This window comes from Tiliqua scincoides, chromosome 4 (assembly GCF_035046505.1).
Source record: "Tiliqua scincoides isolate rTilSci1 chromosome 4, rTilSci1.hap2, whole genome shotgun sequence".
In the NCBI taxonomy this organism is placed as follows: domain Eukaryota; kingdom Metazoa; phylum Chordata; class Lepidosauria; order Squamata; family Scincidae; genus Tiliqua; species Tiliqua scincoides.
In genome coordinates, this window is record NC_089824.1 from 116,814,891 (window position 1) to 116,835,916 (window position 21,026).

The 21,026-nt window shown below is 44.9% G+C and overlaps 1 protein-coding gene across 1 annotated transcript in view; it reads left to right on the top strand.

Annotated features, from left to right (window-relative positions):
* Positions 1-10,980: 10,980 nt before the first annotated feature.
* The window catches only part of LAMC2 (laminin subunit gamma 2), a 42,643-nt gene continuing 32,597 nt past the window's right edge, over positions 10,981-21,026 (top strand). The window contains exons 1-2 of the mRNA XM_066624537.1: positions 10,981-11,035; positions 17,564-17,752. Coding sequence (XP_066480634.1) covers positions 10,981-11,035; positions 17,564-17,752 — 244 coding nt within the window. The remainder of the gene's footprint in view (positions 11,036-17,563; positions 17,753-21,026) is intronic.

Genomic DNA, 21,026 nt, shown 5'->3' on the forward strand with positions numbered 1-21,026 from the left:
GTAAAAGCAACATCAGGCAGTCACAGTTAACATGAATGAGTTTACTCTTCCCTAAGTCCAAATCACCACTTGTTCTTGGTACACTTTGATGCAAAGATCAATGCTTCAAGTCTTCCTTTCAGGCCTCCTGCCAGGGGCGTTTGCTGCTTTAATCAGCCGAGAACCGCCCCTGTGAATGGCTAAGAAGAAACAGTTAAGTGTCTCCCTGCACTGGATATGGGCTGGGCCCTCCTTTTTATTCACAAGGTGAGTCAGACCAAAGGCAAGCTTTTTTCTTCCTGTCTAGAGTGATTCAGGCAGAGGAGGTGATAAAAACCACCTGAAACGAGAAAAGAGGCACACTCTTGGCAGCTTGCAAGCCCCTTGATCTCAAGACTATTGCTGGAAAAGTTGGATTTGCACACCTGCTGTGGGGGGGAACCTAGCCCTGGCTTCTCTGAAATGGCTCATTACCGGTTGATAACCCTGAGCTGCCTTGTCGTCACTCTCTTCCTCTCTGCAGCTGTTGGCACCCGAAGAAGAGAAGGTGAGGCTTACACGCTTAAAACTGTCCCACTTTCTCTTTTGGAAATAGATTCCAATTAACAGTCTGTTTTCTGATCCAGGCCTCGGCGTAGTCTAGAAGCCTTTGCTTAGCGAGCTCTCCAAGCTGCACAACTCCTTAAAGTACAGGGGAATGAGTCTCTGCAAGCTTGTGCAATAAATTACTTGGGAACCAAGCAAGGTAGTTCTTTGCAGGCCAGCTCTGCTTGGGGATGAGCTAGCTGATGGTACCTGTCCTTCATCTATTGTCACCCATGCTCTCTTTTCTCAACCTGGACCCTCTCTCTCCTCCAAGGCTTGGTCACCCGATCGAGGTGGAGGAAGAATATGCTATGGTTGCATAGCAACAGCAAGCTTACTTACTCCCTGTGCCCTGATTGGGTGGCGAGGCTGACATTCTGTAGCAACCAGTCCAGGGCTGTCACTTAGGACAAATACCTCACCAGCCCAGTGATCAAATTTAGTCAAGCGTGAGAAGTGGATTGATGTTGCTCTCCAGAACTAGCCGAAAACTGGAATCGCATGCCTTGATTCATTCAGGGACTTTTAGAATTCTATCACTTTCTATATGCTTCCTGAGACCATGCAAGACACTGCGAGGAAAAGACATTTTGTTAATTGCTACGCTTTTGCATCTTGAGGTGGAGACAGCAATTCACCTTTCAGGGTTGATTGGGTGGGCATATGCAATCTGAATGCACGTTCAGCAGCATTTGCTCTTGTATGTTAGCATGATGGTTTCTGTGGGATAAGTCTCTTAGAACTGAGCAAGCAATATAAACTACCAGTGTATGTTTGAAATTGCTTGAATTCACCTGACTCTTTAGCCACATAAATATGTATCGTGTCTGCATAGATACAATCATATTAATCCTCCTCTAACAATAGGTATTCCTTCCTTCCTTCCTTCCTCCTCTTCTTTCTTTCTTTTGAGGTTTATATAATTTTTACCCAGGACACACCTTTATACTAAGTATACTATATGTAGGTCCACAGTCAGACTGGGACCTGCTATCCAACCGATGACTGCTGTCCCAGAGCAACAATTCTAGTGATCTTTTGGGGTGCTCAAATACATATCAGGTGCCCATTCATCCCTCTCAAGGACCACATTTTCCTTTGGTGGCAATACTGCCACGGCACTGATATGCATACACATTTACCTATGACAGAAGAACAGCTTCCACCAACAGGGAATGAGTATAAACCCCCCGAAGTCTACAGATTCCAGCTTTTTCTTTCCCTGAAACCTCAGGATTTAAAAATTGTGCTTGATGTGATTTTTAAAAATGCCAAGGCTAGCCTGTCTTAAACTAGGAACCTTGCCACGCTGAAAGTAATTCCTCATTGAATACCCATCTTACTCCTTGCATTGAACCTCCTTGTAAAACCACTCCCTCAGAACAGAGGGACACAAGCACTGAGAACCACTTGGAAAATGGGTAGCCAACCAGCACGAGGATCTGAATACATCCTATAACACAGAACACTTTATCGAAAGGACCAGATGTGGTGAATGGCACTGAAGTCATGTATATGGCTATGATGAAAATATTTTTGAGATGATGATGAATCAATGATGAAGAATACATGATGCTGCATTCTGGGAATGGTTATGTCGGAGACATGAGTGGATTCCAGAATATGGTTCAGAACAGAGCACCTGCATCTTTTTCATTAATCCTGGAATGGACCCAAATGGACCTCCATTCCTAGTAGATTCGGAGCTAAGTGATTCATGCTGCAAGTGTGTATGTGAATGCTTACAGCATGTGGTTTCCTTATATCCTAAGGGTTGGGGAAATATGTACTAAAATTTTGAAATGTGTCCATCTTGAGGTGTATGGAAAGTTGGGTACTGGAGGAGGGGCTTGGTGAGGAGTGTATTATGCTTCCCTCCAAGCAGGAACAACCCACTTGGTTCTGAACAACCAATATGACAGGAAATGTTTTAGAACTGCTATATGGACAGTATGCTGGGTAAAGAAGTAGGTGCTCAAGCCAAGATGCATGGGAAATGGCAGAGAGTAGGAGTGAGAAAATGTAGAAAAAGGGATGGAGTAAGGAGCTTGACATTTACAGTTGGTCTATTTTTTATTCGTGTTGTATATATTTAAATGCATTATTTCCTAATTGAAGCCCGTGGGAATGGGCAGGATACAACCCCCCCGCCCCCACAATGAATAAGTGTGTCTCAAAATCTGTAGCTGGAAAACCAAGTTCTGCACTGGTAAGAAATTATAGACAGGAACAAACGGAATTTGCCTCCTTAATCTGTGTGTTTCCATTTGGTTGCTTGGTTTGGTGCACTGTTGTTTTAACGTGACTGGGTTTATAGTTTATTTTCTCATGAATTTAACAAAGAGGAGGTAACTGGAGTGAACATGTATGGGTAAAACTTCCCAGTCCCTTCTGAGCAGCGTTGGGAAGTCAAGTCAGTGACTTGGACTTGAGTCGCGGAAATGCGTGATTTTTGCTGACTTGGCAACTCGTGAGTCATGAGCGTGGAAGACTCTGAAAAAGACTCGAGTCAGAACCCCCTGACTTGGCACTTGTCCCCATGCATGCAGACTCGAGCCTCCCTGTATCTGGGTGTGCTTGCTTACTTTTTCGCTGTGTGAGAAACCCTGTGGGGCCAGCATTCCAACAGGTGAGTGGCAGGGAAATTCCAGCCGGGAGGCAGGAAAAAGTTAATGTGAGCAGGAGGATAGGAAGGATATCTGATAGGAAGGAACGGATGATCATTGGACAAAGGATGGGCATTCTCATATTTTCATGGGCTGAGGGAGGGCAGGAGGAGGAGCCCAAGGGGGTTCTTGCCTTACAATTGACTGGAAAGAGAAGGGAGGCAGGGAAGGCAGTTCATAGTGATCACACTTTCCACCTTGGCTGGTGGGGAGCGGATCCCTCATTGAATGACTGATTGCAGTGGGACTACTTCTGAGTAGGGCTGCAAAGGAACAGGTCATTCTGGTAAGCCTCCCAGTTGCTCATGACCCTCTTGCCGCTTCTGTCCCAGCTCTCTCGCACTCCCACCCACCCTTCCCGACATCAGGGGAGTGTTCAAAGAAAGCTCCGACACACATACAGAGCCCGGCAGCAGCCCTGTTTTTCCGCAGGGGGGCTGTGGGGGGCAGTGATTCAGCAACTCGACTCAAGTCAAGCTTAGCTGGATTTTCCCATTCCTGCTTCTGAGTTATCCAACCACAAGCAATAGTGAGAGTGCAGTTAGGTTGACAGTAACTCATTCTATGGTGTGGAAAGGATCTGAAAGTGACATTTTTTTCTTGGGTCTGTCCTCTGGACCCACTGCTCCATCCTGGCAGAGCATGAAAGAAATCCAGCTGTGACCCATCACCTTAATAGTTACAGAATGCAGTTCTTTTCCAGGTAGGGCTTCTCTCCAGCATTAGTAGGAAAGAACTTTGAAACAACATGAGATCTCTCCCCCCTCACCCTATGTACAGTATAAACAAACTGGCCTGTAATTCATTTCTTTATTAAAATTCAATCTGCCTGAGTAGATGTTTATTGACACTTTGGGGTGTAAGTGGCACTAACTAAAGAACCACCAAATTGTATCTGATGGCTTTGACTCCTTCAGTGCATTAATCTTTCTGCCTGAATGAACAAAGTGGAAAGCGTTGACCCCAGAATACTCTCCTTGTAAAGGCTGGAAGGTAAAACCCTTTCCTTCCCTCTTGCCAAGATCATCAGTATCCAAAGTATCAAGCTGGGAAGCAGGTTGGGCCTTGTTAAGTCACGATTCAGCACTATGATTTCAGAAGCGGAATAAAGAACGCAGGTGCCTTGAAATCTGTGTTTCTCCAGCATTTCATGAAAGTCTTGTAAGGTAGGCAGTTCTCATGTCAGGGACTTCAGGAGATGGGATGGGGCTTAGCCAAGTGAGGTAACTCACACATGGGAACATGGGAAAATGGGAACATCCAGCTCCTGGGACGAGCAGGCACTATTGAGCCTTAGAATTGGCCAGACTTGATAAACATTCTAGGAGATTGACCTTTACCTGGTCAGCAAATGAGTGCATTCTGCATCTTATCTCCTGCTCAGGGCACATGTCTTGCTTAGTTGAGAATGGATACTCCACTTTGACAGAAACTGTGGAAAGCAATGGAAAGCTACCCAGCTCCATACGTTACATAAAAGGTTGCATTTTTAAAGCATTCAAGAAGCAAATATATTTTATGGGTGGCCATCCACACCTGACCACATCTATCCATGATTTAGTGACTGTGTCATCAAGTGATGACTTATATGTGTATTGGTGAATGGGCCATCACAGCAGAATGATCTTCATAGTTTGAACTTTCATGCCATCTCAAGCATGATTCTTTTCAATGGAGTCAGTTCACACATTTCTTTCTGGTCATCAGGGGTCAAGAAATCTAGTGATGTACAGGAATGTGTGAGCCAGCTCTTGGGACAAGGGTGTCAAAAAATAAGGCCCATGGGGCTGTATCTGGCCCATGTCATTGGCTCCCCCAGTGCCACCCTTTCAGCAATGCTACTTCTGCCAAGGTGCTGGGAGGAAGAGATGGAAGGAAGCCTCAGAAGTCAAGGACAGCTACTGGGGAAGGTGCAGACAAATTGGGGCAGGACAGGGAGATGTTGCCAAGGTACTGGGAGAACCCAATTATCATGCGGGCAGTCCTTGAAGCAGCATTACGTCTTTTACACTTTGCAGATCCCCCTAGCTACTGAACTGCAAAGTGATGCCTAGACAGATGTGGCATTGCCTGTGTGAAGGATGGCCTGTGTGATAGTTGGCCTCCCCCATATCTTGAAAATATGGTCAAGATTTGCATATTTTTCTCTTCTGTCATTTGCAGCTAATGAGCAAACGTAGTGAGGAAAAAAGTGCTTATTTCTGATCATCACCTGCTTAATGATGTCACTTTATGCTTAATGATGTCACTTCTGGCCCTCAGCGGGTGTCATGAGTGCAGGGTGAACAGATAACTACAGAGAACAAGAAACTCCAAAATGTAGGATATCCAATAAAATGTAGGACATGACAAAATAAAAACTAAAAACACTCATACACGGGGCCCCTATATCTGCGGGTCCCATATCTGTTATCCGCGGATTGGGTCAGGCCTCCCCATGCGCGCATTCCCCATGCACCCCCTCTGCTCCCCTCACCTCCAGAGTGGGGGGGGGGCAGCCCCTGGTCTGTGAGGATGAGTGTTCGCCCATATCCATGGTTTCAGGTTCCCTGCAGATAAGGGGGCACGCCTGTATATTGATTTCATGTGATTAATTTAAACACCATTTTACTTATTATTAAATTAAAAACTATATCACATATAATTTATTACGTATAATTTATTAGTTACAAGAAGGCTATGCGCTGCCTGCAGGGGCCTGCTCACAGGGAAAAGGAGGACTTTTAAATTCTCTTCCAGGACATGAAGCTAAAAAAGAGGACGTGTCCTGAAAAAAGAAGTTGTGTGGTCACCCTGCATGAGTGCTATTTGGCCTGCTTCATGAAAGGAGTTTGACTTGCCTGCTGTAGGACATTTCTGCATGAACCAGTCTTCTTGGCAGGGACTCTGATGTCCATATTTAGTTGCATATGATCTGCACAAAGCCAGATGGTGGCTGTGTTTGAAACACCACTTGGCAGAGTAGCAGAGTCATGGCCTGAGCACAAATAGTGCAGTCTACACAGGCAAAATGGCGAGAGGTTTTTTTTTTAATGTCTTAAACAGTATGTGCAGAGGATAAAGCTCCAACTTTAGTAAGGAGGTAGCCTGACTACACTTTTACTGTACAGTCATTTGTGGGGAAATTCAAGTGCTAAATTGTTGATGCAATGTGCTAGTGCAGTGGTTCTTAAAATTACTATTTTAAGAACCACTGCAGTGCCCAGGAGAATCAGGAAGAGGCTGCTGGAGACATCCCGTGGTGCTCCTGTGGACTGTGCTAGTGAATCCACAGGATCTGACTAGTGGATCCAAAGGATATGGCCGTGTGGCTGCACATGGTGGGTTTGAGAAAGGAGGCATGTTGAGTCTCTGGGTGGCATATACATGGATTCATTCTGAAAACCCATCTCAGCATGAAGAATCTTATTCAAAAAGCTACATGAAGGAGCACAACAGGCCGCAGTGGCACTGGGAAGAGTATGAAATTACCTCCTGAAAAAACATGCAATTACAGACACATTGTTGTCAACAAAGTTGCTACTGACAGCCACAAGGTTAAAAAAAACAGCAGAATCAAGCTAGGATTGGGTGATGTCATTGCTGAGTTGTTTGGGCTTTGAGGTATGAAAATTGCCATGTGGTTCTAATTATAGGTGTCAGTCAATCTAATCAGCAATCATTGCCATATTAGGTTAGGAAACATAAATGAGCACAGAATGTCAGGCCTCTGTCTTACGGGGCGGGGGAGGGAGTGGAAATCTACCCACATGTGAGGTGAGGTGAAGCAGCTGCCTCTGGCACTGGGCTGGCATGAGGCGACAGAGTGATGGGGGTCACTCCTTGTCAGCGCATCACCTCCTCTTGGCTGCTGTCATGGCTGGGCTGAGGCTACAGGGGAACCTGGGCCAAGAGAGGTCTCTGACTTGATTCATTCTCTCAGTCCCACAGCCAGGTCCAATACCAGGTTACCGGCGGCCCTGGGGCAAAGTAAGGCATCGCCATCTGTTCTTTCAGGTGCTTCTGGTGCTACTGCTACCACTACTATGAAGGGTTCAAGGGCTGGCCAAGTGGGCTTCCTGTTGGATAGTGGACCAAAGGCTGGCAAGGTGGAGCAGTGGCAGAGGAACATGCCCATCAGAGGGCCCACCTGGCCCACTGGTATAGGACTCACATACAATAACCAATGCACTAGCGGGGGATGCCATGAGGGGCCTAGTCCAGAGCTTTGTCCTAGGACCCCAACAACCTGGTGTGAGCACTAGTGTGGGGCAGCAGCCAGGCCCAACCTGCCACCACCCCAGGCTGCACTACCCTGCACTGCCTCCTTTCTATCTTCTATACCAGGGGTGCCCAAACACCAGCCCAGGGGCCACTTGCAGCCCTCAGGGACTCCCAATCTGGCCCTCAGGAAGCCCCCAGTCTCCAATGAGCCTCTGGTCCTCTGGAGACTTGCTGGAGCCCATGCTGGCCCTACGCAACCGCTCTCAACATGAGGGCGACTGTTCAACCTCTCACATGAACTATGGGACGAGGGCTCCCTCCACTGCTTGCTGTTTTACATCTGTGATGCAGCAGCAGCAGTGAAGGAAAGGCCACCCTTGCTTTGTGCAAGGCCTTTTAGAAGCCTTGAGCTACTACAAGACCTTCATTCATTCATATAAGTTCCATCTCCAATATATTCGTTTATGTAAATTTATTCAAATTTGAAATGTAAATTAATTCTTTTTTTTTCCTGTCCCCGACACAGTGTCGGAGAAATGATGTGGCCCTCCTGCCAAAATGTTTGGACACCCCTGTTCTACACCTCTGGTTTAAACACACTATTTGAGCCTTGGAGTGAAAGAGGAAGCATGTCCTAGAGCAGGGTCTCCAAACATATTGGCCAGAGGGCCACATCAAATATCTGGCACGCTGTTGAGGGCCAGAAAAAGAAATGTAAATATAAAATTTATATAAATAAATTAGAGATGAATAAGTGAATAAATGAATGAATGGGCTCATTCATTCAAACTCTCTGGCCCTTAGAACACCCTCCAGATGCAACTAGACTCATGAAACTGAGTACTGAGAAGACCAAAAACAAAGCCAGAAAAGCAGCTCACAATCATGATTTCCTTGCTGTTTGCTTGGAACTAAACCATGACTTGGCACTCAAACCATGGCTAGTGAAAATGATAGCTTGCATGATGTCTGAAATGAACATGATCTGTGCCATGATCTGTGGTAAAATGCCATGATCTGTGGTAAAAGTTGGCATTTTTTAAATACCTATGACTTCTACAGATATACACTCCCTGTTAAAATGAACAGAAGGAAGACAGTGAGAGAGAGAGAGAGAGAGAGAGAGAGAGAGAGAGATCTTTGTTGGTTAAGAAACAATGATCTCTGTCTTGGTCTTAGGCTTGAGCCTAAAAACCAAAGTCAAATAAATCTGGGGATCAAAGAAAAACACATACGTCAAACAAAGTTCAGCAGATAGAAGAGGTGACTGAAAAATGTTGCATCTCAATCCGTACTAATTCCATTAGGCTGAGATCTATCATCATTATATATATCAATAATTATATGGATGTACCTTTCATCCATATAATTCTTCCATAATCTAGCCTCACTATTCCTTTGCCAGCCACTTACATCTTATACACCAAACTGCATGGCAAATGCCAACAGCGGCATTTCTTGGGGAAAAGTCATTGGGGGAGAGAATAACTTTCAGTGAAAAAACTGTCGAGATAGGGGGTGCTTAATCCTTCCCCTGTCCACTGCTTTTCCTGGTTCACAGCTGCCCCATGTTCTTCTCCCCAGTCAGCATTCCATATATGTGTTTGTAAGAGTATACATTAGCTGGAACCCTGTGGGAGAAGGAAAGAGTTGCAGTGGGAAAACTTTGGTTGGGGGAGGAGGGTTGAAGCCCTTCTTCTCTTATTGCTTTGCTATTTAAAAAAACACCACCTCTGAAAGCTCTTTTTGACTAGAAGCATCTTTTGTGGTTTTCTTACACATGCTTCTATGTAGCATGTAGTTAGTCTCACCTGAATTCCCTGTGCTGTAACACCACCCACTATCAATATATAATACCATGTAAGTCTTTGGGACAGAGACGACATCAATTCTCTACTGCCTGGCATACTGTTGGCCCTAATAAACAATAAGAAGCAGTAGGAGATGAGGGGTCACTGATCACTGATCTGCATCTTGAACACTTGAAAACCAAGATAGTTTAGAAGACCCCAACATCAAGTGTATATATGATCAAGAGAGTGAATGTGGTGTTTACATAGGTGAATAAGTGTGTACAGTATGAGTAACCAACCTGGAAAGCTCAGGGGAAACATGTACAAGATGGTCATAGTGGTTGGAAATGCTGAATGTCTTTGCCAAGGAGTGCAGGTCATGGCAAGTTTCGGTCTAAATTTCTGAAGTAGTTGTAATTTGCAAGATCTGGCAAGCCTCTCTGTGTATGGCTATCTTCCCCATCTGTCTACATTATGTCTGCACAACATGTGTTTCCCTGCCTTGATTTCTCCTTCTTTCTATCCTCATACCCTACAATCATACACAGGAGGAATAATTGTTATGCTCTGTATCCAGAGTTGTTCCAGGCTGTTCTGTAACACCAAATGATGGCAGAAATCCGGCACGGGCTTTCTTAGCATCATCTAAGAATTGCTCCTTGCAAATCTGGAATGCTATACTATGTGTTCATTGTGTGTAAAGCATTCCGTTCCTCCAAATACTTCTGAATACCTGGGATGTGACTGTCACCTTTGCTGGTTGGGTTGACTGCAGTAGAATGTCATTGATAATTTCTGTGCCTCACTCTTTCTCCAAGGAGATTGTGGCTGTAGAGTTATTCTATAATAATAATAATAATAACTTTATTTCTACCCCGCCTTTCTCCCCGAAGGGACTCAAGGCGGCTTACAACATATTAAAAACAATTTAAAAAACAAATAAAAACATATATATATCCACCTGTGAGACAATGAAGCTTTATGGTGACTTCTTCAAGACCATACAATGGATTTATTAGCTGAGAAGAGATTTGAACCCACATTTCTGTGCTCCCGGCTCAGCACATTAGCTATTACATCACCCAGGACTTAGCCACACATTCTGTGGCAGCAAATGTGTTTGAGATTTGCAACCAGCCATTTATAAATACATTCCTGGAAGCTGCAGCTAACTCTGGTGAGAGGGAACCTGTATAAAGTGTAATTATATGAGGCATGTATATAATGCTTGGTAATCCATATAAGGCATGCACGTGTCTCATTCCCACCCATGTTATGTTCCTTTTCAACCCACAGTGAAAAGTGGTGTCCAGTTTTTGTGCCCTCTTTGCTTTGACTTAAGCAGCTGACAGTCATTTTTTTAGTTGCTTTGGAAAAGCAGCTAAAAACATTTTCAGTAAAAATAAATAAATAACAGGAGCGGAAAGGTCTCCATTTGCCCTTCTTTTGCCCCAACTCGCACCCTTTCACAATGCAGAGAGGAAAAGAGCATAGCACTCCATATAAGGAGTAGCTTGACTCTGAGCTACTGAGGAAACCGACAATGATGAAGCTCTGTGGCACTCGGCGGATTGCAGCAGGAGCTAACCTTTGGCAAAAAAAGGGGCATGGAGGGAATTTGGGAAAACGAGTAAGGCTGCTGACAAGCATGTGGGCTGCCTTGGGCAGGCTGACTAAATTCCAGGTGCTGCTGAGATGAGATGAGATCACCTCAGCTTAGCTTGGCAGTCTTTGGCAGACCCAGAACACGTCCGATGTGTAAGAAGCTCTCCAGTGCTCGGAATGCAAGGGTCGTGCCTGAACATGACGGTATGTGTTGGCAGCAAATTGAGGCTTGACTGAAGCAGCTGTCAAGTGTTCTCCAGATTGCTAAGGCTCATACTTGATTGCAAAAGCGCCTTGATAGTGATGATCATTGGCACGCTTGGAGGGTGACAGAGACCAAGATGTGGCTCTTACATATCTGATTTTTTCCCCCCCCAGAATGCATTTCAAAGAGCCTCAATGGGCAGGTTTGTGTTATTTTCCTCCCCTTTAATTAAGCATGCACTTTGATGTGCACACGCACACACCAACAAGTTAAAATAAACATAAATCCAAATCCTTTCCTCAGAAAGCAGAAATTCATCTGCATCTAAAAATAAAATGCCTTGCTAAACTGTTAGAAGTCTTATATATTTTCCAGCCCTTCCTCAAAACCACCTCAGGGCTTAGCTACACTCTCAGCTCATACTAGTTTTAGCAACGCCATGGGATCACCAAAGAATCCTAGGGACTGTCATTTTGTCAGGAAATGAGAATATTGTTAGGGGTCTTGAACATTTATTCCCCAACAAATCTACAGTGCCCAGGGAGAGGAAATGACTGAAACCATTTTAAATATGTAGTAGTGATGATATACCCTTAGTCCTCATCCCCCATGGAAGCAAAGGCCTAAGAACATATACTGTAAATATTTGCTCAAGTTTATCCTTTGTTCCCTGACCCTCTCATACCTTCATCCAAGATCTTGATCCTCCCTCCTCTCTGGGGTGTATTGCCATTCCCTTGATCTCTGTCATGCTCCCCATTTTTAAAATTTAGATTGTAACTCCTGGGAGCAGGGCTCTCTCTCTCTCTCTCTCTCTCTCTCTCTCTCTCTCTCTCTCTCTCTCTGCACATTCAGCTCTGTGAAATACCATGTCACCTGGGATGCTTGTAAAGCAGAGCACGAAGGAAGCGACCCCTCACTGTTGCTTTGAATATGGTATTAAGAACATAAGAACAGCCCCACTGGATCAGGCCATAGGCCCATCTAGTCCAGCTTCCTGTATCTCACAGCGGCCCACCAAATGCCCCAGGGAGCACACCAGACAACAAGAGACCTCATCCTGGTGCCCTCCCTTGCATCTGGCATTCTGACATAGCCCATTTCTAAAATCAGGAGGTTGCGCATACACATCATGGCTTGTACCCCGTAATGGATTTTTCCTCCAGAAACGTGTCCAATCCCCTTTTAAAGGCATCCAGGCTAGACGCTATTCAAAGGTATTCTTCTGATGAACATGGAAGTTCCACTTAGTCATCATGGTTTGTTGCTGTTGATAGCCCTTCCCTCCTGGAGTTTGCTTGGGTAATTAATGAAATTGCTGTGTTGTAAAACTCTGGTACTTTGGGCGTCTGCTGTGTGTCTCCACAAACACAAAAGCAGAGTGGGATGTCCTGCTTTAAAAATGAAGGCAATAAGACAGTTCTAATGTAGCCCATATCTGCACATGGGGGTTTATACAGAATTCTATACCTCTTGAATTGCAGAAGATTGACTATCCAGCTTTTAAATGTCATTGGGTGCAATCCTAACCCCTTATATCAGTGCTTTCCAGCACTGGCATAGCAATGCCAATGAGATGTGTGCTGCATCCTGCAGTTGGGTGTCACTCATGGAGTCCTCCTCAAAGTAAGGGAATGTTTGCTCCCTTACCTCAGAGTTACAGTGTCCTTACGTCAGTGCTGGAAAGCACTGACATAAGGGGTTAGGATTGTGCCCATTGCTGATAACAAGAAAGTGTCCCATGCACTGCTGGAAGAGCCACAGACCCTGAACAGAAATTCTGTAGTTCTCACACGTTGATCCCAAGAAAGCATGCGTGAGCACTGATAGCCAAACCAAACCAGAATGGACAATATTCTTATTTCAGTCAGAAGTTAGTGTGACGTCTTGGCTGCCACATTTTAATGGTTGGGTTGCCAAATCCTCCAGGGTTGGCCTAGAGCAGTGGTCTCCAAACTGCAGGATAGCTGCATGCCAAAAATGCCTTCCCCATTGTGCATGGTGCTTACCGTGTTGCCATGCGGCATCTTATCTTGCCAGCCCATGTCTACAGAAGGTCACTCAGGGCCGGTTACATACCTCCCATAGACTTCCCTGGGGCAAATGCCACAGGCTCTGACGGGGATGGAAACTGTGCTTCCGATTTGCTGGAAGCACAGTTTATAGCGTCAGGGAACCTCACAGAGGTTTCCCTGATGCAGGAGGAGGTCGTGTGAGCCTCTGGTGAGTAGGGAGGGCAGATTTCTGCATGGGGGGGCAGCGATAGCCTGGGGGGTGCCATCACGGAGCTTTGCCCAAGGCGCGGGGTTCCGGAGGTCTGTGGCTGCTCTGGGCAACCACTTCCAACCCAAAATTGGATTACAGAGCCTACTGGGGCAATGGGCAGCAGGTGGCTGCCCAGTGCAACTTTCTGCAGGGATCAGCTGGCAAGATAAGACAGTGTGGCATGGAATGGTAAGTGCCGTGCACATGGGAGAAGGTTTTTTTTTCCAGGCTCCGGAGCTGGCCCTTGGGCTGGATTTTGGCACCTACTGGCCTAGAGTCTCCAGGATTCTGCATCAATCTTCAGGTGGCTATTGAAAGCAATCATGGAGATTTAACAGTCTTCAAGAATTTCCAGCATTGCATCATGTTGGGGGGAAAAAATCTCCAGAAATAGCTTCAGAGTTGGCAACCCTATAACAATTAGTAACAGTAGAGAACAGCCAATAAGATAAAGGGCTTTCACATGCAAGATTATGAGATGAGAAAGAACTGCACAAAGGTTTGCCAATGACAATATTATTGGAACAGGGAAGAGTGGATTATGTTCACACTTTTAAATCTCTCTGTGCCATTAAATAGGCTGAGAGGAACTGTTATCACATGCCCTGGGGGGGGGGGAGGTAAATTGCAGTTTCACAGGTGTTGGCTGAATGTCAGGATGAACAGCTAAGCTCCACAAGTATCATGGCAGCATCCAGAAGAACAGTTTCTGTAGGTTTGGTGGTCCATCAAAGATGGTGATCCTTATTCATGGTTGTTGTTGTTTTTGTTTTTTTTAAGGACAATGAATAGTAAAGACATGGCAAAGGGCCAGCACACCCATATCCTAGCTATGTGGGGTGAATTTTGAGGTCAAGTGTCAAAGAATGAAGCTTATGAGGTTGCTAGGCAACGAGAAATGACTCAAAGGATGTGATTCATGGGAAACATTCTAACTGATTTGGCAGCCCTTCCTGGACTGCTTAGTGTTCATAGACATGAATGAGACAGGGTACCTCTGAAAAGCAAATGTTGAGGCATGGGGGGGGGAGGAATCATACAATGCTGACTGGCTCTAGAGTAGGGATGTCAAACATAAAGCTCATGGGTCTGATGCAGCCCTTAGAAGCAATTTCTCTGGCCCCCATTATAATTGGGCTCTCTCAGCATGATAATTGGGATCTCTCATATCTTGAAATTATGAACATGATTTGCATATTTTCTCTTCTGTCATTTGCAGCCAATGTATTTCTATGTGAGACCAAAGTGCTTATTTCTGACCATCATCTGCTTAATGATGTCAATTCCTGCTCAAGGATATCACTTCCAGCACTCAGCAGGCGCCATGAATGCTATTTGGCCCACAACATGAAGTGAGCTTGACACCAGCATTGGGAAAACCCAGCGGGGCTTGACTCAAGTTGAGTCACCAAGTCATTGCCGCCTGTGACTTGACTCAAAAAAGAGTCCTAACGGGGGCACTTTCCAAGTTTCTGAGTCACCCTTTGATGACTTGAGTCGAGTCACCACCCCCCCCCCTTTAAAAAACCTGCTGTGGAAAAAACAGGGCTGCTGCCAGGATCTGTGTGTGAGTTGGGGTTCTCTTTGAACACTCCCCTACTGTTCCTGCCCATCTGCAAATAGGTGAAAGTGACTGAGTGAGAGCCAGGACAGAAGCGGCGACAGGTAGGAGGAGGATCATGAGCAGCAGCTGCAAGGCTTAACAGAACGACCCGATCCTTGCAGCTTTACTCAGAAGTAGTCCCACTGTAGTCGGTCATTCAGTGAGGGTTGCTCCCCCAAGTAACAACAGAGCCAAGAGAAGCCATTAGATTGGAAACCAGCACTAGCAAAAGAGTTTTCTCTGTGGGCTTTTGCAGCCAATTGTAAGGCAAGAATTGAGCTTGAGCTCCTCTTCCTTGAGCTCCTTCCTTGAGCTCCTCTTCCTGCTCTCCCTCAGCTAATAAAAATATCCAAATGCCCATAGTTTGTCCAATGATCATTGGTTCCTTCCTTCTTATCAGAGACGGGGAAAAAAAGAGCTCACTCCAGCCTCCCTCCCCCTCCAGCCCAATTCATTAACCCTTTCCTGCCTTCCGGCTGGAACTCCCTGCTGCTCACCGGTCAGAATTATGGCCCCACAAGGTTTCCCACACAGCGAAATCAGTCAGCAAGCACCCCCAGAGACAGGCAGACTCAAGTCAGCATGTGTGGGGATGAGTGCTGAGTCAGGCAGCCCCTGACTCAAGTCTTTTTCAAAGTCTTCCACACACGCAAGTCATGAGTCACTGAGTCAGGAAAAATCATGCATTTTTGCAACTCGACTCTGAGTCACCAGGCTCAAGTTCCCAACATTGCTTGACACCCCTACTCTAGAGCCTTCCTGTCCTTCTCGCAGGTTTTTCTAGAGGCATCTGGCTGGCTACAACTTGAAACAGAATGCTGAACAAGATGGATCTTTGATCTGATCCAGCAGGGCTGGATAGGAATTAAAGAACAAAAAGGAAGATGGCAGCAACGTCAAATTTACACTTGCCTTTTAAAACTCTTAACTTCTCGGAATTTCTTATTTCATCCAGAATAATCTTTTAGTTGATTCTAGAGACCATTGGTTTGTTCTCTGCTGTGCATTTGATAGGCATTGCGTGTGTGCTGGTCTGTATTTATGTTTTTAATAAATATCTTATTTTTTTATACTGAGCTGAGCCTGTACAGTTCACCATTCTTATGACTTTGAGAGAGACTCACAAGATAGTTGCGAGGATAAATTTGGAGTGGGAAGAATAATGCATAGCACCCTGACAAATGCTTCTAGGCAAATTTCTCAGTTTGCTGCCTGCTGAGCCTGATGGCTTCTTCTCCACTAACATCTTTGAAAAAGGTTTCAACAGCAGCACCTGAGTGCTCCTGCTGATGACATAACCACAGCTGTTGTAAACAGCTCCCCCCCAATCCCACTCAACTACTCCCCTACCAATAGGAGGAAGCAGGGTAATTATGCAGCCACAACATAGGCACTTAAAGGCCGTACCTTCAGCATTTCTTCATTAAACTGTTAAGTTAAAAAAATTAAATTAAAAAAGTTAATGAATAAAAATGTTTCTTATGATTTTTTACTATGTTTTAAATAACTTAGAGACTGTACAGTTCTTAGGCAACAATTAACGGATAGGTTATTTTTCAGGATCTGCTGTTGGATAAAATCAAACAAAATTATAGTCAGACACCCCCTAAGTTTAACCCCCCAACTTATCAGAGGGTCGTAGAAAATTCCATGATTTTTGCCTCAAAACCTGCCCTCGACTTATCTGTGAGCGACTTATACTCAAGCGTCTGCAGCAGCCACTTTCAGCCACTGTGCTGTGGCATGCTGCTTTGCTGCAATTGGTCCCCAAGTATGCCGTGGGAATTTGGGTCATTATTAGTAGGGCCATTGGGGGATGTGAGCATCTTATTGACAGCACAGTGTACCTTGTCAATTGTTAAAAACCTGATGATACCTTGACCCTTTTAGTGCTTTGTGCCATGAGATGAAAAAGGTTGAAAACCATTGGTCCTCGGTATACTACATTTAAAGATCTCCTAGCTTATTTCATCCCAAACCTCTGGTGTGGGTTGCAATGGTTTAAAACAAATGCATTAAAAAAAAATTTTTTAAAGGAACATTTAAAAATATCCCAGATGAATAAAAAAATTAGAGTGCTAGGCTATGCGTGTTTACTCAGAATTAAGTCCCATTGCGTTCAATAGGAATTATTCCCAAGAAAATTTGCTTAGGATTGTAGTCTTTCCGTAAGCTGTTGGGTAAGTTGGTGGCCTAGACATTTAGCATATGCTAAATGCAAATGCATACGCAAATTTCTCAGTTTACCTCTTGCTGAGCCTCGTATTTGCTCTTGGCTAAGATTGTTTGAAAGAAAGGTCAAAGGCAGCACCTCCTGTAGAAGGCCCCCGAGGTCCATTCTCCCTCAAATACACCTCTGGCTCTGAGAAAGTCAAACTACACAACAGAACAGCAGGGTGTAGTTGTTCCTGGACTGTACAGCTTCAGATTACTTTCGGTTTGAAAGCTCTTCCATAAAACAACTCCACAGAACACTGAGACTAGCAGGCCAGGGGAAACCAGCATGTCTAGGTTGGAGTGCTTCACTGATATGTGGAACTACCTGGCTTTGATCTGAGTATTCAGACTAAGCAGTTGTCAAATGTCAATTGTCACTTCATAATGGCCCCAAGGCTCCCCTTTTCTTAATGGTGGATATTTTTCTGGCTCTGTCTTTCAGCCTGCCATTGCAATGGAAAATCCAGGCAGTGCATGTTTGACCCTGAGCTGCTCCGAAGAACAGGATATGGATACCAGTGCCTCAACTGCATTGACAACACTGAAGGAGTTCATTGTGAGCGGTGTAAGAAAGGCTTCTACCGCCAGCATCATGAAGGTCGCTGTATGCCCTGCAGCTGCAGTCCTAAAGGTATGCAGGTCTCCAGAATGGAGATTGTTCAGGAAAAAAGGACTAAATCCTGGCCAGGCTGAGCTAGCAATAAACAGAAACAGCAATAATGCTAAACTTGCTGTTATGTTGCCAACGAAGGTAATTAAGGTCCACTGTTAGGTATTCACTTAATGTAATGTATGAATAAGACAAATGCATGTTGAATGTTGGCAACCTTCAGTCAGTTTTCAGTTTCAGTTTCAGTACCTTCCCAGTACCTTCAGTAACTGGGAAAGGCCATGCTGCACAGCCTGCCTCCAAGCGGGCCACTCAGAGGCCAGGGTTTCCCACCTGTTGAGGTCCACTCCTAAGGCCTTCAGATCCCTCTTGCAGATGTCCTTGTATCGCAGCTGTGGTCTACCTGTAGGGCGCTTTCCTTGCACGAGTTCTCCATAGAGGAGATCCTTTGGGATCCGGCCATCATCCATTCCCACGACATGACTGAGCCAACGCAGACATCTCTATTTCAGCAGTGCATACATGCTAGGGATTCCAGCACGTTCCAGGACTGTGTTGTTTGGAACTTTGTCCTGCCAGGTGATGCCGAGAATGCGTCGGAGGCAGCGCATGTGGAAAGCGTTCAGTTTCATCTCCTGTTGTGAGTGAAAAGTCCATGACTCGCTGCAGTACAGAAGTGTACTCAGGACGCAAGCTCTGCATGTATCTGCTAAGAATCATAACTGGAGAGCCAAAGCTGGATGAATTTATACCCTGCCTATGTTTTACTAAGGAAGGTGGAAACAGTAATGTCTGTTCAGAACAATTTAAAAATTGTTCTAATCGTATATAAAAGATAGTATCTCTCAATGAAAGTCACAGACATTTCTGGTAACTGACAACAAAGACTTCAGCACTTTGAAAAAGTTTGGAGGAAAAAATACAAATAACTTGCATTTTTTCCTAGGCAAAGTCTTAAAGCCAGAATGTCAGTTCTTTGAAGGCCTGTCAGACCTCCCACCTCTTATATGTTAACTTGGAAATGTTATATTAAAAAATCAACAGGGGGTTGTTTCCGAGCAGTTGCTTTGGAGATCTGTTGAGATTTAAAAAGGAAAGGAAATAATCTTGTCCCTTGAGAGGCCAAAATCACGTGGTCTTGTTTCTAGGAACTATTTTAGAAAGATGCTGGAATTCACACAGAGGGACCATTGGAATTTTTGTACAGCAGCAACTGCTGTTGTTGCTGTGGAGATAACCCTCTCTCAATTGTCCAAAAGGACTCATTGCCCCATGTCATTTTCTTTTGGAACTTGTACTGTTCACATTACCTATAAACAGATCCATTCATCTCCTTCTTAAAAAGTCTATGGGTACAACTATGAACAATGTCATGGCAATAAACCAAGTGGCCCAGAGTATTTGCCAAGGAAAACAGGAAATTGCAGCTTCTTGATGATGTATTAAAGGCAGTGGGTGAGGTGCTGGAAAGGCACAGGGAGAAAGACAATGCTGGCTTCTAGCAAGGCACCCTGTTAACTCGGAAGAGGTAGGGCACTGAGATATGGGCAAGGATTATGGGCTAATGGAGAGATCGCATTTTTTTACTGGCTCAAATCAATATGTACCAAATTAGAACTGTATATGTTGAAGCTGATTTCTGTGTTTAAGTCTGCCTCTGAGCACATGCAAAGTTACAGATTCCAGCAGGCAGTTATAATCTGCACCTTTCAGGTACCTATAGCCCTGCTAGCCCAAACATGCCAGAATCTCTCTGATTGAAGAAGCTAAGCAGGTCTGAACTTGCACAGCACAGGTGCAGCTAAAACTCCTTTAACAGCTTCATTTTTGGCTTTTGCTACAGGGGAAATTCAGGCCTGCCGGCCTGCCAAAAAGCTGTGGAATGGGGAGAAGTGATGTTGGGGATGACAGGCTCCAGTAACTTGGGTTACTTCAGATCACAGCCACCCTTGCAGAACTCTTAAGGCTTTCCTGTCATTCAGCTTTGTTAAGACTTTGGCTGCAGTCCTAACCACACTTTCCTGAGAGTAAGCCCCATTGAACAAAATAAGACTTACTTCTGAGTAGGCCTGTTTAGGATTGTGCCCTTAGAAGCCTGGTGAAGTCTGAAAATCATTTAAAAATTGAGACCATCATATAATGACCTACTGCTGGGACTACTTAGTCAATCCACAGTTTAAGGTGGAATGAAGGGACATAATTAAAGTCTCTGTGTTTTGTATTTGGTGTGCCCTTCAAATCTGCTGTGGATGCAAGTCACATTTGTCTGTTCCTTGCAGTCTAGAATGAGAAGCGAATCATCTGCCTTGTACTGTGCCCATCCCGTGATTTGATTTACAGGGACCATGCAAACCTTCAAAAATCAAACCGGAAGTCCCATGCTCAAGAAGCTCAGAAGTCCCATGAGCTTCCGGATGTGAGGAAACCTCACAAGACACATAGTAAGGGGCTGTTCCAGCGTGCTGCAGCAGAGCTGGCATTGGGAGGTGTCTGTGCCATTGCTGTCAAGGGGTGCCTATAACACTGGGAATTTCCAGGCTGCCTCCTATCTAAGCACACAGCCAACCTGCACTTGTTTAATTTCCAAGGACAGTTAGGATTTGGTGCATTTGGGCTGCTATGATCCTGTGTTTTGAACCTGGTCGTGGCACTCCATAGAGCAATTCCTAGACATAGGATTACCTCTAGGCTCCAAAATTAAGTTGTATGCATGCAAGTGCTCAAATACACACGCTGTAGGAAAAACTGCCAATGAGAGACCTCAGCTGGAGGAGAATGTATAGTTTAAGTTACCTATTAGGTATGATAGAAAGAAATGCCCCAAATTAGTCTGCCCACATGTAGTTACGTGTGACTAGTGGCACTCGGTGGATAAGGAATGCTCATTCCTGCTTTCTCTGTTTTGACCCTCCCTGATCTGTGTGCCTGTTCTGCTCGATATCAGTTTTCAAATATTTAAAATGAAAAAGATAAGAAATGAATGTCAGACTACTCCAGGGACCTCTTCAGTTCAACAGCCTGTGGGATAATACACTGGTGGTAATTACACTCCAGCGGCTGCAGAAATACTATTTCCTCAGTATTTGTGATATGTGTGAAACTGCAATCATGAAAATGCAAGGTACCTCTGGTGCTATCATCACCATTGCTAATCATCTCGGCTCTTTGGTAATGTCTGAGAAAAGTCAATATTACCGCCACTGTTATAACTACTGTCAAAGAAAAAAGTGAGTACAGTACAAAGCATGTTTACACATGCACCTCGAGGCCGGTTTCCTAGCTGTGGGGTCTGTTT